This window comes from Macrotis lagotis, chromosome 1 (genome assembly GCF_037893015.1).
Source record: "Macrotis lagotis isolate mMagLag1 chromosome 1, bilby.v1.9.chrom.fasta, whole genome shotgun sequence".
NCBI lineage: Eukaryota > Metazoa > Chordata > Mammalia > Peramelemorphia > Peramelidae > Macrotis > Macrotis lagotis.
The window spans coordinates 780,632,549-780,652,134 of NC_133658.1; the positions used below are offsets into that span (position 1 = coordinate 780,632,549).

The 19,586-nt window shown below is 33.6% G+C and overlaps 1 protein-coding gene across 5 annotated transcripts in view; it reads left to right on the forward strand.

Moving 5' to 3' along the window:
• GRIA4 (glutamate ionotropic receptor AMPA type subunit 4) overlaps window positions 1-19,586 on the forward strand; it is a 516,976-nt gene that overhangs the window by 485,340 nt on the left and 12,050 nt on the right. The window contains exons 15-16 of one of the 5 annotated variants that reach the window (XM_074216586.1): window positions 1,297-1,335; window positions 1,986-4,571. The exons of 3 other annotated variants lie outside the window; for them this stretch is intronic. In XM_074216586.1, the coding sequence (XP_074072687.1) occupies window positions 1,297-1,318 (22 nt within the window). In that variant the 3' untranslated portion in view covers window positions 1,319-1,335; window positions 1,986-4,571. Of the gene's footprint in view, window positions 1-1,296; window positions 4,572-19,586 lie in introns of those variants that run through there. One more of the 5 variants, XM_074216585.1, reaches the window with a different exon arrangement.

A 19,586-nucleotide genomic window follows, 5' to 3' on the forward strand; every position in this document is an offset into this window, starting at 1 on the left:
GTTTAGTGATGTTTTCCTAAATAGAATCATGAATAGAGACAAGAAAAGACTAACTTTCTTTGAAATATCATCTCTAAAGACATTTGTCATTTCTATGAAGACATAAAACATTATATTTTTATCTAAACACTTGAATTATATTCAAAATAGAAGTCAGTCTTGACACATACAGTTGTTCATTTCCCTGAATTTCTTTGACACTCCCAGATAATCACAATTAGAAGACTCACTTGTTTTAACAATGCATCATACTTAAATTTGTGTACTTTACTGGTTGCAACTAAAACTTCAATTGCCCTTAGCAACAAACATCTAGAGTTGAACATGGTGTGTAACTAGAGAGTTGACCATGTAGCCCTAAAGACCTGGGCTCAAGTTCCATCTCTGCCACACTATGACTCTGTGACACAGAAACAAATCATTTCACCACTAAATACCCTAAGGAACTCTCTAAAACTGCAACAAAAAAAGGTTATTTTAGAAGGAGTCTGCTCACCTAGAAATTCCTTATATCAATGAAATTACAATTCCTATCCATAACAACCACAAGACATACCCATGATAAGGTATAGTTTAGTATTCCATTTTTCTCTTCTCGCAGCTCTAGTTTTAAAGTTCTCACACTTAAATAGACAAAGGATTAGAAGATCATAGGATATTGCCATCTTGTCCACCCATTTCATCAAACAATTAAAGAAATGAGGTCAAAGAAGGAAAATAAATTACCCAAGATCACAAATAGTAAATAGAATCAGAATTCAAGCCTTCTGTATCAACCACATTCATATTAGTAGCAAGATAAAGATTTGAAAAATACTGGACATGAGTCCTGTTTGATTTTTAGATAATCTTTTATAAATATTTTTATTCTCATTTTATAAATGAGAAAACTTGGATTCAAAGAAGTCAAAAGTTCATGCAGGGTCACATAGTAAATAATAAAGGTAAGGTTTGAACTTCAAATCCAGTAAACTACACAAGAACTAAATTTGACTAGATAAGAAGAGGGAGTCTCTATCTTTATTTGAATCATATTTATATATATATATATATATATATACATATATATATGATTTCATAGGATTTCATTGAATAAATCTCCTTTCCTTCTATTTCAAAGTATGGTTCCCTTTGGCCTAATTCTGAAAATGAATCTTAATCCAATTAAAAAATTTTAAAACATGGAACAGTTGGTAGTGTTTTGTGAGATGAGAAAGGTGGTTGGCGAGAATTGAACCTGACTTTGATACATGACCATGTTCTATTATTGTTTAATTTTGGGTATTTCTCCCCTAGGAGGAGGACAGAGGAGAACTAACCAGCTCCAGGACTAAGGTAAGAGGGGAGTTTTCTTTCAAAGAAAGGTCCATTTGAAGGAAACCCCTCCCCCACCTGTCTTGTTTTTTTTTCTCCTTCCTTTATACATTTTTTAAAGCAGTTCTAGAGGCCAAGATTAACATTTCTTCAAGATAGTGATTTCATCATGCAGCTCCAGGATTTTCCATAGGGGGAAAAATCCCACACTTAAGTCACTTAGGCTTATAAGTCATTTCTGTTCCCATCTTCATTTTAAAGTGTCGACCCAATCATACTACAGAGCAGACCAAAATGCTGCCTTCACCTTAAAGGAAAAAGAGGTTTAATTTATCATTTTCCATTTTCTAAATTTAATTTGTGAATTAGAATATGGAAAGGTAATACCAGTAAAATAACAGTGACAGGGAATTTACACACAAAGAAATACTAATATCTATATGTTACTTTTAAGCATATAACTTTTTATTAAATAGATTTAAAGCTTTTATTTGTAAGTTACGTTGAACACTTATTAATAACTAATTATATTTAAAACTTGATCAAGATGGAATATTATTCTTTACCAATAAGATATTCATTACAGATTTAATCACAATATGACATTAGATAATTATAAGTAGTGATTTTTAAATTTTTTTAACATTCTTATTTAATATTTTGATTTTCAGATTCCAACCCTTCCTCCCTCTCTCCCCACATTCCTCCCTGAAGTACTAAGCAATTCGATATGGGTTATGCATGTGCAATTTTGTAAAACATTTCCATATTGGTTACTTTGTACAAGAAGACTCAAATAAAAGAAAAAAATAAAGTTAAAAATAGCATGCTTCAATCTGTATTCAGTCAATGTAAGAGGCAGATAGCATGCTTCATCATTAGAACTTTGGCCTAATCTTGGATCATTGCATTGCTGAGAGCAGCTAAGTCATTCACAATTCTTCATCAAATAGTCTACTGGTTCTGTTGGCTTCACTATGCATCAGTTCATGTAAATCTTTCCAGGTTTTTCTGAAATCATTCTGTTTGTCATTTCTTATGACATAATAATATTCAATTATAATCATATACCACAGCTTTTCTAGACCTTCCCCCATTAATGGGCCTCCCTTTGATTTATAGGCTGCTATTATTAAATACTTTTTATCTTTAAAAGTCAGGAAAAAAAGAATCTAGATAGCAAGAAAAATAAATAGTATTACTAAATTTTAACTCTATGTCAAATTCATATGTTCCTTTTTTATTGCTTAGTTTTCACTCTAGTTGCACTCTTTATCTGAATTTTAAGTTTTCTATGGAAGAGAATGACAGCCTTTGGTTCAAGTTGGATCCATTTAATACTTATAAATGTCATGAGTACAAGAGGGGAAACTGGAAAGGAGATAAAAGGATAGACAAAGGAAAGACTTAAAAAATAAACATAAAAAATAGTTTGTAAAGTTTCTGCCTTACTATACTTCAATAATATATGTTTATCATTATTGCTTTACTTGGGCTATGAAAATAGAGCTAAAAGGATGTTTGATCCTGAGAAACCAAACCAGGACTTGGGGCTACATCTAGATCAAGAAAAAGAGAAATGTGGAATCCAAGAAGGAAAAATAATTTAAGACACTGAGGACAAAATGGTACATAGAAATTAGAGAATTTTTCATCAGAAAAAAACATCAATTCCACAAATTTGCTGAACTTCATTATTTCTCCAAATAAATCATCAGTAGCTCAATGTTGAGAGGGAAGACTTGGGAGTGGGGGGTTGGGGGAGGAATGCTAGGATCTGTGATTCTCTTAGACTCTTAGAGAAATTTCCTCTGCCAGTTCAGATTAGTAAATAACTAATTATCTTAGAATTTTTTTTCCTGGGGCACTGAAAAATCAAGTAACTTACTAATGACCCAAGAGCTACAGAAGAATATACAAAAAGCATAACCTAAACCAGACACATCTTCTATTCACTATACCACGCTGATTCATTTTCATACTGTTCAAGCTTTTCTTGAAAATGCTTTCAAAATACTTTTTTTTAGGTTGTTTTTTTTTTGGCAAGGCAAACGGGGTTAAGTGGCTTGCCCAAGGACACACAGCTAGGTAATTATTAAATGTCTGAGACCGGATTTGAACCCAGGTACTCCTGACTCCAGGGCCAGTGCTCTATCCACTACACCACCTAGCTGCCCCTCAAAATACTTTTTAAAATATTTTAGGCCTTAAAACATTTTAACTTCTTGTGATTTTGCACTAAACTGTAGTCATAGATAACATAACTACTTAAATAAATGCATAAGCATTTTCCATCCCAATGATCCTCAAATCTAGGAGTTTAAGACTAGTGGATTTTAGAGAGATAATCAAGTTTTTTTCCCCATGACTTATTTTTCCAAATAAAGTCTAACTACTATCACTCTAAGTGGACTTTTACCAGTACACATATCCTCAACCAGCAGTTGAAGCATATCAAAGCAACACTTTTCCTAATTTTTTGAAGGACAAAGAAATTTGGTTTTCATCTAGGCAAGACACAAAATGACTTGAGAATCTCAGGTATCTTTAGTAGATTAATTTGTTTGATTTCTATTGCTATTTTCTCCCAAGAGAAGTATAAAATTAATATCACAGATATGTGATATAGATACCTTAATTTGAATTCAAATTGATGATAATAAATATATAGCTCATTAAAGGAAAGATGTTTCAGTGATACTGTAGTGATAATTTTCTGCAATATATATCTTAAATTAAAATTAAGTCAATCACTGAAATGAGTGCTGTTGAGCATTCAAATAAAGGAGCCATTCCATTTGATGATTACTTTTGGAACAGAACTTCACAGAATAATCAAAATTATTAGCTTAAGTAATATCTTATTTTGGAGAAGAGCAGATAGTATAAAGAATGTCTTAAGTTTCCCAATGTGACCACATAAGGAAGCAGGCATACAAGGGGAGATGGAAACATTTTGTATATTACCAAAAATAGAAAATTGTAAACTTGTGAATGAAGGAAGAGAAATTTCTTGGCAAGTCAAATAAATTTCTTAGCAATTAGAATTGGAACAATTTATAGTTGGTATTGACTGCTTCAGAAAATAGTGACTTTGTAAGAAGTTATTTGATCAATATGTTGGGTGTATTGCAATGAAGGTTTTTTGAAAATTTTTTTTAATATGGTTTCAACTAAATGCCCCTGGAATACCTTCAAACTTCAAGATTCTGTGGTTCTCTGAATTTACCATCTTATGTTCCTTTGATTATGTAAGATATGCCTTAGAATATATGTTTATTACTGAAGGTATTAACAAAATAATTGAAATGAATATTCTAATAATTCTGTTTATCATATTCTAACTTTTTTATAAAACCTTGAATGAACTTGATGCATAACTGTAATTTTAGGTATTCATCCTCATAAGTGACCAAAAGTGGTGATACTAAGCTTATTGTAAATAATATAATGAAAATATCTAACATACTTTCTTTTCTTTATTAACCATTTACAAAATATTTGTTCTATTAATGAGAGTCATTAATCATTTTAAACCTTACTTAAAGAAAGCAAGTAGACATTTTTTTCTAAAAAGTAGTATAAATGTCCAGGAGATTAGTGCCTTAATGCATGAAATTCATCTTACTCCACTCTGGTGATGAAAATGTAGGCAAAGATCATCAGACACAGACTATACAGTGGCTAGGTGGTGCAGTGGATAGAGCACTGGCCCTGGAGTCAGGAGTACCTGAGTTCAAATCCAACCTCAGACACTTAATAATTACCTAGCTGTGTGGCCTTGGGAAAGCCATTTAATCCCATTTGCCTTGCAAAAAAAAAAAGAAATAGACTATAATTACTTACAAAGACATCTTTGAGCTAGAAAGATGTCCCTGATCCCAGAAATCCCGAGAGTGCCTAGAAGAAAGTATAAAACTAAATCTTGGTCCTAGACTTTTCCTATCACGGATTAAAACTTCTAATCATTCTAGAACCTACCTAATGCCTCAGGGATATTTCATGCTATGGATTCTCTGGGGGCAAGCCTGACTTTTCAGGTAAAATATAGATTAGATTCCCCACCACCAGGTTATATTAAGTTATCCCAACATCGCTTGATCAAACTATTAAAAAGAAAGTTTACTCAATGGTATTATACTTGACTTAGAATGTCAGGATTCTTCATGGCAATTCTCTTCCCACAGTAACCTCATGACCCTAGACAAATCCCTCTTTTTAGATTATCAAAAATTCATCAGATTTGAAAATTGCCATAATGAGAATGAAGAATGAGGAAATATAATTGGTATAGGGGTAAAATGGGGAGCAATGTAGCATTGTGAACAAAGTACTGGTTTCAGAGTTCAGAGAGGTTTGGGGTTTAAATTCTGCCTCTAAATATTTACTATCTGAGCCTAGGCAAGTAGCTTAATTTCTCTGAGTCTTAAACACCAACCTGGGACTTGTCTACCTAATCATAGATGGGTTCCAATTTGGACTGAAGAGGAGAATTGCCACCCGAAGTTTTCTATGTTGAAAAAATCACAGGTTGTCTGTGTAGAAAAGCTATTTAGTTTTCCCTGAATCTTGAAACACTGCTCTCTTTTCCACTTCCCAATCCCCACTTCCTCATTTCCCAGTTATCCATGGAAGCAACTATAGAAGATAACCAAAACAGAATAAAACATATACAACCTACAATCCCCTCTTATTGGAGATAATTTCCCTGCTAAAATGGTGCACAGTCAACCCTCCTCCCAACCAGGTACATACAACATTATTCGATTTTTGGAGGCCACAGAAGACAATTAATTAGAGCCAGTGAAGCATCACAAGGCTTTAAGATGACACTCTGCACTCTCAAAGAAAAGAAATTCTGTCATCATCTGTGGTAGCATAGGCTGAAAATCTTTAAAGGGGGTGGAATTAGAATTTTGGACTGCAACTAATAATAGAAAAATAACTGAATCATGTACCAGCCAATTAGTGTCATAACTTTCCAATAATATGAGCTTCTTAATTCTATAACTTCCTTTAAAAAATTTCTTTTCTCATTTCTATAAATATTAGATAGAAAGATACATATATAGGTAGATAGATAGATAGATAAATAAATGAAAGAAAGAAAGATGCTTAGACAGATAGCTGGATACACAGATGGATAGACAGATGAATAGACAGATAAATGGACAGATAATGAACAGATAGATTGATAGATATAGATAGATATGGATGTAAGATGAGGACATACCACCATATCACCTTTATTTCCATTGAATAACTATTTCCTTTGCCCTATTTACTTCCTCAATATGTACCTTTTTACCAAATATTCTGAGTTCAAAGTTGACATTGAGGGAAACCATATCATACATATTAAATTATAAGGAATGATATTATTAGGAATTAAGTGAATAAGGCACTTTGTCTATAGTCTGGAAGAAATGAATTCAAATCAAACCTTAGACTTTTACTTGCTATGTGATCATAAGCAAATCTCTTTGCCTCAGTTTCCTGAACTGCAAAATAGAGTTAATAATACTACATGCCAGGGAAGCTAGGCTGCACATTGGATAGAGCACTGGCCCTGGAGTCAGGAGTACCTGAGTTCAAATCTGGCCTCCTAATAATTACCTAGCTGTGTGGCCTTGGGCAAGTCACTTAACCCCATTGCCTTGCAAAACAGAAGAAGAAGAAGAAGAAGAAGAAGAAGAAGAAGAAGAAGAAGAAGAAGAAGAATATATACCTCCCAGGACTGTTGTGTGAGAATCAAATGAGATAATATTTGTTAAGTGCTTAGAACAGTACCTGGCACATGGTAGGCAATAAATATATAAATATTTGTTGTAGTCCAGCTCTTCATGACCTCATTTGGGATTTTTTTTGGAAGATCCTGGAGTGGTTTGACATTTCCTTCTCCAGTTCATTTTACAGATAATGAAACTGAGGGAAAAACAGGGTTAAGTGACTTGCCCAGGATAACACAGCTAATAAATGTCTGAGGTCAGATTTGAACTCAGGGAGATGAGTCTTCCTGACTTCAGGTCTGCAGTCTATCCACTGTGCTACTCAGATGCCTATTAAAATGTTATGCTCATATAAATATTAAAATGATATTTAAAACAGTATGCCCATATATATTAACTGTTATTAACAATGTGAAGCATTGAAGAAATCTGAAATCTTAAATCAGTGGGGACTTTTTTTAAATACATAAATTCTTAATTTTAAGAAATTTGTAAGGAAATAGTTTAGAAGATCAGTGACGTCTCCACTGTTCATTTCCATTTAATTAAATCCAGAGGGAACTAAGCCATCAATTTAGATAGCACTCAGTAAATTATTGTTAATGATAAATTAGGGGAAAAATTAAATTAGAAATAAGTTCAACTTTTTCTAAAACTGAAATGATGTATTGGTAGAAAACATTTTTTCAAAACTCACTTTTTCCATCGATAAGCTTCAGTCTGAAATGAACTTTTAAAATGCCACATGTAGCTCCTGCATTTGAGTGAATAATCAAGTTATAAATATCAGGTTTATCCTCTCATAACAAGTTTCCTTTGAATTTTATCACATCTTGTTCTTTTCATTCTCCCATATTTTATTTCCATATGTATAAACAAAGTTCAAAAAGTATCCCCTTCTTTTAATTTTTCATGTTGTCCATTAAATCCTTTCCTTGAATGTTTTGTTTAGAAAATGCAAAATTATTATTGTGTTCATAGTTCTGAAAGAGTAGTTGCCATCAATAACCTTTTTATATCTCTCTTGGCCAACATTTAATGGATAGTTTTGAATTATTTTTTTTGCCTTGCAAATTTCTTCTTTGTAGACCTTTCATGTGTGGAGCACCTTTGTCTCTACAAAACAACCTAAGCGGTGTAAGTATAGGATTTTCATTTTTAGCATACCACCTTCTTTTGCTTAAATACACCCTTTAGGAGCATTGAGTGCTATGCAAGATCATAACTTAACTTGATTAATTATATTGAATACATACTATATGAACGACACCTTAGGAACTAAGGAGATCTGAAAAAAATCAGAATATGATACAATTCACTGGAAGTGATATGGCATGTACAAAAGAAAGCATTAAATCACAAAACAAGGTAGTATATCATTAGGAACCAAAATGATCCAGAAAATGAAGGAAATGGTTGGGAACAAAACAAATAAGAAAGATCTTTTGAACAATGTAGAAATTATGCAGATCCCTTAAGAATGGAAAGAGTTTGTACAAGTAAAGAAGGAAAAAGCATGCCAAGCTAAGGAGTGTTAGGGATTGTTGTGTGTGGGAGCACTGTAAATTATCTTCACCTGGTGTCCTTGAGCACCAGAGTCTTATTTTACTAAGTGCAACAGGAATGGGAGTGGATTAGACTGGAGAGGTATTTAAGCACTAGTATTGCAGTAAATAAATGGAGACCTTGGTGTACTTGGTGTACAAAGGGAGAACTTGTCATCCTTGTCTCCCGCCCCTTCAATGCTTGCCTGAGGAAGATTGAGGGAGTCCAGAAAGGGACTCAACAAAGAAGGGACTAAACTGGGAATTAAAACCAAGTGTACCCAATTGGAAACACTGAGGAGATGACTGGAGTAAGAAGTTCATACCAGGGACTGTTGGAATCTAAGTTTAGATAACTGGGAGAACACCTAATTGGAGAGACATTTGAATACAGACTGAGGAACAGATCTGGAGGTCAGAAGACCCTGGTCTTAGTTCTATCACTGACTAGTGGGATAAAACTTGGAGATGCTATCAGTAGACACAGTTTGAACAACAGAATATCACTGGAAATATGGGATTAGGAAATAAAACTACAAAATCAATAACTTATTCTATTCTTCTTCATGTATTAAACAATGTAGTCAAATTACTGTTAACCTAACTCATCTCACTCTCCTCCCTCTATACCTTCATCCATATTATCCTTATGATCTAAAATGAAAGTTCTTCAAACTCCCATCAGTTGAAATTCTATTCATCCTCCAGTACCTCACTTCAGTGCTACCTCTTCTATGAGACATGTCCTAGGCCAAAGCTATTTCTTTCTCCTTCTTAGACTCTCTTCATCTCTTTGATAGAAACTTATCACATTCTGTTTTATAATATAGTCATTTTTGAGCTTGGTCTGTCACCCCTCCTAGACAGTTTTCTGAAGGCAGTACCATATCTTTTTTATCTGTATTCTCAGTATGCCCATATAAACATTTTATATATTTTTTCAATTGAATTGAATTATAGGAAGATGAATTTGTCATTGACATACTTCACAAGAGATAGAAGCACAGAAAATATTTTGAGGCTCAAAAAAAAATCATGATATTGGAAATAGAAAGGAAAGAGCTTATTCAAGACATTTCAAAGGAAGAAATGATAGCACCTGATGATTAATTGGGATAAAGAAGGAAAAGTAAAAATAGCTCGGGTTTTCAGCTTGATTGAATAGGGTTGCTAAGGACAAAATTATTAAAGAAATGAATGAGTTATGGAAGAGAACTGGACACAGAACAAGTTCAAATTTTGGTTATGTTGATTGTTGAAGTGACAGTGAAGTGACAAGAGTAGTGTCACTGAAATTCTCCTCTCAATAAATAGCCAAAACTATGAATGTGAAGTTTAAGAATGAATCAAATAGTTTAAATTTTTTTCCAAGGGTTTACTAAATTGTGTTCTCTCTAGGATCAAAATTATCTATGACTCTTGGCTATGTAGTCTTGAGGGATAGAAATAGGGTAGGTAGACAATGATATATAGTACATACAGTATAAATCACAACTGTTCAGCACCTAAGTTCACAATTATTTACAAAATAAAGAGTTGAACTCTATACCCAGAGTAGGACTATTTATTCTAGACAGGAAGGTATTGCTCCTCCACCTGATTTTTAAGCAACCTCCTTAGGGCAGGAAGACTAAATTTAGAAAATATGTGCTTCCCTACCAGATCTGCGTTTCTCAAGTGGAAGCAGTGTTCTGTAAGTATTAGTGGTTGCAAAGAAAGCTAGATCCCCCAGAGAGTCCAGCTTCCTTAAAGCCTCAATAGACAAGATGGCAGCAATCAAATCAATCAATCATTGAGCATACCTAAGTGTTCATACATATAAGTGTGTGTGATGTTTGTTGACCTGAATTAAATTGAAAAATTAAAAATAGATTTTAGAGCAAGAACATTGAGAATTTATAATCAAGCCTGATGCTAAGCCAGAGTCCTTTTGAAGCTGAAGATTCTTATGCTCCAACAGATCTACAAAATGTGAGTGGATTTTCATCCATAAATTTTAAAAAATGGTAGGTAAAGGGAAGGAGACAAAGCAATCCCTAATACCTCCCCACTAGCAGCCCAAATTGAATGGTCTACTTCAAACACTTGAAATTAAACTTACCCACAGCGAAAACATCAATTATTTCTATTTGTTTGAGAGTACAATTTTAAAACTGATTTGGCTAAGTCAATGAGTTATTCAGAGATACACCCTTCCTCTCCGACTCTACCCCCCCCCCCCCGAATACTATATTTACCTACTGATGATTTTTCTATCTTAGTCTTAAATTTAAAAAAAAATTCCTATAATAAAATATGCTTTCTCCTTTGGACCTGCTAGGTGATAAGCATTTTCTCTTTTTAATACAAGCTATGGAACTATAAGAACCAGTAGTTTACAATATAACTACAAGGGAATTTTACAGGAATGGCTTGGAAAAAATATTTGTTCCTTTGAACATTTAAATCTTCATATTCCTCCCAACATCCCCTGTCCTACAGACTGGCAGGCTGACTACTTTTTTTTAAGGTTTTTGCAAGGCAAATGTGGTTAAGTGGCTTGCCCAAGGCCACACAACTAGGTAATTATTGTGTCTGAGATCAGATTTGAACCCAGGTACTCCCGACTCCAAGGCAGGTGCTTTATCCACTACATTACCTAGCTGCCCCTAAGGCTGACTACTTTTAAACATGAATCTTAATCAATCCTTCAGCACAAGCACCTCAGTAGAACCTATTTACTCAAGTAGAAATTAACAATGTAAATATAGAAAAAAAATAACCTAAAAGTAGCCAAAAATTAGTATAGGATTTTTTTCACCTTTCACAATCCCCCTTGACACAATTGGATTATGAAGCAAATAAAAAAAGCATGCAGAATTCACAGACCTAATTGCTTATACCCCATACAGAGACCCAAGTAAAGAGACTAAATCCTTCTTTAATAAAAAAAAGGTTTTTAAATTATCTTTATTTTAATTCTTTTCAATCTCCAGTTTAATTCAAGTTTGGTTTTTACTAACAAAAAAACAGTTCTCCTCTTTTGTGCAGTTGAACTACTGATCACTCCTCAGAATTGGTTTTAACCCCATTAGGTATATATTACCTGTAGGATTGTTGCTACATAAACCAAATTGAGGAAGGACTTAATTTCTTTTCCACCAGCTACATCCAAATAGTTACAGAGCAAATTAGACTCAGTTCCAACTTTCTGAATAGTCTCTCAAAAGCCACTGAGGCAGATAAAGGCATGTGCTTATCTGTTGGAAGGAATAATTTAGGAGGGAAAGTAATAACAAAGCTCTAAGTTAAATTGAAAACTTAGTGGAGCATTGATCAAGCTCAGAACTAGTTACTTTTCTGGACCTTAGAAGACAGTAAAAAACTAGAACTATGAACTGAACTGCTTATCTTGAGAGTCTGATTTTTGCTCTTTATCATTTAAAAGAAAAAATGCTATACTTTTATTCACTTTTCAGTGTTCTCTTGGTTGAAATGAATACCAATCTTTCTAAGTTAGGCATCCAGGGACTTTATATCATGTAGAGGATGATCTTGGACACTCAGTTTCTGTGGTAGCTTACTAACTACACATCTTTAAGAGTAAGCAAATCTTGGGTGCACATGCTAACTGAATGACCAAAGACAAATCAATTGGTCCCTTAGGCTATATTCATTTTTCTTGAAGGAAGTATAGCAAAATACTCAATTAAGATATTACTTATTTCAGAAAAATTAGATTAATCATGAGTGAGAAGCAGATAAATCATAATATTTTCTTGTTTAATTTTTTATAAGAATTTGTTTTACTCTAAATCTGTGCTCTGCTCAGTATGGAAATTCCTGGAAAAGTTTTTTGTCTGATCTGTAACTTGTCTTTACATTATCAATACCAATACCACAGCCATTTAAGTAATTTTTAAACTGAGTTCTCAAGGTCATCATTAACTAAAAAGGTAGCATGTTTTATGAGTATATTTTTTCCAGGTCATACTTATGTTTGTTTCACAGTGATTAAATGGACCCGACTCAACAACCTAGTAAACAACCTATTAAAATCAGTACTCCCTAGTATCTAACTAAGACCTTGGGATTTCAGTTAACTGTCAGAAACCTATGAGAAATAGGTAATTGCTGGAATAATGTAAGAAATACCTGATCACATTTTTAAAATTACAAAATAAATCTAAAAAGAAAAAGCTCCTGGAAATTTTCTGCGACCTCTCAGATAAATGACTCCAATTCCTGTGAAATTCCAATTCCAAAACTGAAGTTTTTGGTAGACACAATTATCTGTTACACTAATTTGGGATACCAAAGACCTTGTCTTATTATGCATGTTTTGATATACACTCATATATTAAAATATAGCCTATTCAGCAGAAGACAGACTGATTCTAAGTCATATTGAAGTAAATTCAGCCAAAGGCATGAGAGCATGTGATATGTAAAGCAGTATGCCTCCTCTTTTTGTGCTTTCGAAAGGAATACTACTTTCCTGAAGCAGATATTTTTTAATTCCTTCTGAAAAGATCCATAATTTGGTCTAAATACTTGGACAAGCTGTCTCCTAGACCAGTTAATTGCTCAACCTTTCATCGACTTGCTGAACTAAACTCTTCCCCTTCAATAAATATGATCTCTTTTTTCTAAAAAAAACCTCATATCTCAGGCATTCTCTACTCTGCAAAAGTGGGATGACAAACTAGAGTGCCAAGCTTAGTGACCCATAACTCTGAGTCATTCACATAGACAGAAAATGTGACCATGGTAACACTGTTATGTGGAAGGGAGGACTGCATTCTAGTTTGTATGATATTCCTTTGACACTATCATATATTAAAATTTTATTTCCTTTTTCAAGGAAAAGAGGAGAGGTGCATATTTTAACTAACACATAAAAAGGAATTTCCAGCAATATTTGGGCAAAGAATAGAGGACTAGCTTAAAAATAAGGACTTTTTTTTACATATGCTCAATTTACTGTCTTACCTTTAATTAGCCTACAAGGATAAAATGTAAAAATGTAACTCTCTCTCTCTCTCTCTCTCTCTCTCTCTCTCTCTCTCTCTCTCTCTCTCTCACACACACACACACACACACACACACACACACACACACACACACACACCTCATTGTATGGTTGTGAGGCTAAATAACCAGTCAATAAATACTTGTTAAGCACTTACTTACCATGTACCAGGAATGGAGAAAATCATATATACTTTGTTTCAGAGAAATAGGAAACATTTCATCCATACAGTAAAAAATCATGGGAGAAAATAACTATAGTATCCTGTCATATGAAAATATAACAGTAATAATTGCTCACATTTATATTGCCATTCTTTGTAGCAATTGAGGTTTAAAAACACCCAAACAATAAAGTAATATCAAACCATAATTCCTCCAACTCAGTGGTAGCCTCTGTGCATTCACAATTCTAGTTGGAGGTTCATAATAGCCTTTCTAATACTGGACGAAACCATAGCTATGCTGTCATGAGCTTTCAGAAGGTAGGATAGAATATTGGTTGACAGCCTAGGGTAAATTTTTCAGTGACAGAAATGATCCTCCTCCTGTATTCCTATTTAGGTGGACTTCATAACTTACATTGTTGCTCTTATGTCATTCTCTACTGGCCCATACTTTTTACCTAACCCAGCCTATGGAGCGAAATAACTTTGTATAGCCTTTAAGCTCTTTTCTGATGATTCTTGTTATATTTCTATAAAAATAGAAATATTGTCATGGTCTAAATAATTTATGTCACAGTCCAAAAGAGCAGTCCAGACCTAAATATTAAATATACACAAAAATGTGATCTTTGTAATGAAATTAATTTATAATGAAAGGATTCCATCTTTTAGTCATCAATATTTCCTTTGACATCAGATAGTGAAACAAAGTAATCAGATGGTTTTTTCCTTTTAGTTTTGCTTGGTTTTAAGTGAAGCAAGTTTTCAAAATTGGACAAAACTGAAATGTATCAATGGCGGGATGGTTTGTACTAAACACTATCTAGTAAGTGCAGTGGTTACTGCCAGTTGGTCTAAGGATAAATTTGTAGCCTTTCTAAGATATGTATGACATTGTAGTTAATAAGTTCAGTAATGATTTATTTTCCTATGTTAACTTGTTCAATGTGAACCAAGAAATAGAAATAGCAGTGTGAAACTAAACCATTTTTACATGGCCTAATAGATATTGCAAGAAAGACAATGTCTCAGAGCTTAATTTTCAAACAATTACCTTGACTGAAAGCATCTTTTCCTTCTGCATTCCTTTACTTTTTCATTTTTTTTAATTTTGCTGTGAAACTGTCTATGGATATGGCTAATAACCCTGGTAAATAATCCTCTCATAAGATTATTTAACTTTCATAAAAGATTCTCCTAGCAAATATATAAAACAATTACAAGCCCATCCACTATTAAAATCTTTTAATGTACTATGTCTAGGGTTAAAATAAAACTATTTTAAAAGATACCTTTCTTTCTAAGGATTAAATTGCACAAAGTAATAATTTTCAGGTTATTTAAAACAAAATTTGTCCAGTATTTATACATAATAATAATAATAAGTTAAAATAACACCATTCTCTCCCCCAAGAGATGTTTTATTTGGCTTTTTTTAATAGCTTCCCCTGGATCATCAGCTATTCCTATACCTCAGTCTCATTCTTCTTGCAGAGCTGTATTTAGGAAAGAATCATTGGTACTTTGCTCCAGGACTATGAACTTAGAGGACACTAAAAGTACTTCATGCCCCTATGTAGCATAGGAAAAAAGTAGAACTTAAAAACCTAGTTAGCAAGAATAATTAGTTAAAAATAGGGAGCTACCAGTTGGTGGACTGACACAAGCTCTTCCACTACCCCACTCTCTTCCACCAGTATCCCCACACTAAACCAAAGGACTTTAATGTGATTACCCTGCTCGTGATTTCAATAAGTTGTCCTGAACAAAACTATTTCTAATTATGACTCTGTTTTCTAGTGACCACAATGATATCCAAGTATTGTGCATTTTAGAAAAGATTGCTTAATTCCTTAAAGGCTCTCATATACAAAGTTATGTAAGGGCTCACCTAATAGAGTTTTTTGACCCCAGTTGTTTTAATTTGTGCTGTGTAAATGTTCCCATGGAATCTAAATGAATGCCACGAAAAGTGAACATGTTAACATTGAAAGATATTTGCTAATCAGATGCATCAAAAATATAGAACCACTTATATTAAGAATAATTTTATTAAAAGTATTGAATAATCTATCCAATAAAAATAAAAAATTAGCTTTCAATTTATATTTATATTATAATCACACATATTTATAAGATTTGTAGTCCCATTTGTAGTTCAGCCTTGTAGGTATAATCGTTTTTAATTTCTATGGAATTTGTCAGCACTCAATATTTACTGAATTATCATAAAACCAAGAGAGCAGTGTGGAGCTTGTGAACGGAGAATTTGGAGTAAAAAAGGCCAAAATTCAAGTCCTGCCTTTAAGATATACTGTGTGACCATGGACAAGTTACTTAACTTCTTGGTGTCCTAAACAAATTCTCTGAGACTAAATTTCAGATGCCTCACAGAGCTATATTGGTGAAGGAATTTTCTTCAATGGGATTTCTCTATACTAATGAAATCAGAGATCTGACTAAAAACCAGTAGTGCCAAATAAAAGGTTGAAACCAACACTTTTGAAATTTCATTAAATGAGTCATCTAGTGACCTAAAAGACACATTTTCTAGTGTATCTAATTTAAATCAGGATGACTTGGAAAAATAAAACCTATTAAACATTTTTCAATATTATATTTTGAAAGTATATATATTACATACCTTCAGTATATAATATATAAAATAGATGAATTAAAAAGATTTTTCACTCATCTACTTAGTGTTTTTAGATATAATTGTTATTCTTCTAGAGAAAATTTAAAACATAGCTCTATCCATCTTGACTGTTCCACTCTGGGGTACATGTTCTATACAAGGAATAGATTAAAATGAAGGCATGACTTGCTGAGGTTTAATTATTTAATTTTTAAAAAAAGATATAATGGGGTTAGTTAGGTGGCACAATGAATAGAGCACTGGCCCCTGGAGTCAGGAGGACCTGAGTTCAAATTTGACCTCAGATACTTACCTAGCTGTGTGACCTTGGGCAAGTCTCTTAACCCCATTGCCTTGCCAAAAAAAAACTAAAGAAATGCATTCCTGATGTCCTTTTCAAATAGCATGCAGTGGCCTCAATAATCAAAATAAAATTGAGATCTTTTCCCCAAGGACTGATTTCCTGTCTACCTGTTTCAATGCCTATAAAGCTGAACCAAACCATGGAACTACAAATCTTGCCTCAAAAAAGACAGAAATGTTGTGCTCAATTTAATTGTGTGGTATGGGAGGGTAGACAAAAAAAAAATCAGTATTTAAAAATTTGCTAGCATTCTCCTTCAGGGAATAAAATGCAACCTGGAACAATATTTACCTACCTTTAAATGCTGACTTTCTACAAGAATCCATAACATAAACCCTTGAATCCCATTTTATCAGTGTTTTGTCAGAGCTTCCATCTAATTGGTCATCAACACAAATTATTTGACTTATGGAAGAGCTATAAAAGGAGAGCTACTACATACCATAGGCATATTTATCACATTTGAAAATAAGCAAAATAATCCAGATTTCTGGTTTGGATTGCAGTGGAGGGGGTTGTAATATGTAGTGAGAGTTTTATTTACCATGTGGGAGAAGCTTATAAAAGAGCTTAAATCCTCATTCCTTCTAACATCTTAACAGCTGTGCAGTTTCTTACAAAATATGTTTTATCGTTTCAAGAAATGCTGTTAACCTCGCAGTTTTAAAACTGAATGAACAAGGCCTCTTGGACAAATTGAAAAACAAATGGTGGTACGACAAAGGAGAATGTGGCAGCGGGGGAGGTGACTCCAAGGTTAGCCTCAATGTCACCAAAGCGGGTAAACAGTATGTAAAGTAATTGGTGCATCTGCTGGGGTCCTTCCTTCTGACCTGAGACTAGTGATGCTACCAGGACTGCTGGTAAAGAAAGGATCTTCATATACTTACAGTATGCAATTACTGTCAAAGCAAAAATATTTGCATCTGTTGTCAATTTCAAAAAATTAATCACCCAATCTGGAACTTTTCATTCTAGCACCAAGTACCTATGCTTTTCAGGTCACTGTGATAAGAAACCAAAGGCAAGAGACTTTAGTCTTTAGTCTAAATTATATCACTTTAGGGGTGTAGGTATATACACTCTGGAGAAGGGAAACTAAGGGCATATAGCAGTATTTTCTTTCAAGCATTTGATATAAGGATTAGAAAAGAATAAAAATGTATAACTTTCTTAAGAAACTTGGTATAGGGATAAGAAATAGCAAGAGCATAAATCAGACCTTTTTTCCTCCTTACCACTACACTGTCAGAAATATTTTCAAAGATTTAACAAGGACTCCAAAGATGTAGAGGACATGAATGGTCTGAGATCTATATCCTAATAGGAAATGCACCCCCCCATCTATAAGATCACAAATCCATTTGCCTAATAGAACAAATATCTTACTTGACCCTTAGACCTTCTTGGGCTACCAATATGAGTCAGAAATTGAACAAGTTCCAATAAAAGTTATATAAGGGAATAGAAATTTGTGTATGGTAACAAAAAACTGTCTTCTTTTAAAATAGAGCCAAGGTTACCTTAGTCTACTATCACTGAATATCTATTTTTGTTTTTCCTTTCTTACTGATTCTCTATAAAAACAAGGTCATCTAAATTTTGTCTTTACTTCATCTCTTTTATTTCCAGCATATTCCTATGACCTTTTTTCTCCTAAGCAATGCCTTGGGGGGAAGGGAAAATTTATACAAAAGATAGAAAATATCAGGGAATGTGCCAAGAATCACATTTTAATATGCCCTGTGAGGGTATAGGTGCAGTGCAGTATAATACTGTTAGGAGAACCTGCATGCACATATAGATCCTATCAAGTGGGTCGTTTCTCAAATAGTTTGTAAGTAAAATAAAAATTGAAACATGAATTTTATAATTATGTCTTTTTTTTTATAAAACCATTTGTACTTTTTGGAAATACTGTTTTTTATTCCAGTACCCAAGATAAAAAATTTAATATTGCTATCCATCCAAAAGAGAAGCCTCCTATTTTGCAGGTTTGTGGTTGGAGTTTTGAATATTCATAAGACTTCAGGCCAACTCCAGATGATGACACTCGTTTTGAATAGACCCTTTGGATGTGCAGATCTGCTTGCAGAGGCATGACTCTGAATGAGGCATGCATCTCTGGAGAATTCATAAATATATCAGTACTAGCTTGGAAAACTAGAAAGGTCAATGTCTCCAAATCCAGCTCAGTATTCCCTAACCCAGCCATAAATCATACAATATAAGAATTGAATAGTTCCTGTGAGATCATCTAGTTCAATACCCTTTTTCTAACAGAGGAGAAAGCTGAGGTCCGGAGTGGTGAATTTATAATTCAAATCATTACCTTCCCATCTATTCTAATTCTCCCAAGAGAGAATGAGAGAAGGGAAGAAAGGGATTATATATGACATATAAATATCTTAGAAAGAAGAAAAAATAGAAATGATTATGTTCTCTACACTCCTCTATCCCCCTAGTTCTGAAGAGATATTCTGTAAGAATACATCAGGGGTAAAAAAGAATATATCAGGGAGGGGCAGCTAGGTGGTGCAGTGGATAGAGCACTGGCCCTGGAGTCAGGAGGACCTGAGTTCAAATCCAGCATCAAACACTTAATAATTACCTTGCTGTATGACCTTGGGCAAGTCACTTAACCCCATTGCCTTATTTTAAAAAATAAACAAAAAGAATATGTCAGGGAGAAAGAGAAAGGGAAGTAAGAAGTTTGAAGGGAGATTCATAGAATTCTCCATTTGCAAGGATCTCTCTAGGAGAGAGGAAGATAAAAAAGGGAGAAAGAAAATGTAAAATTTGTCTTTTCAAAGATTAATT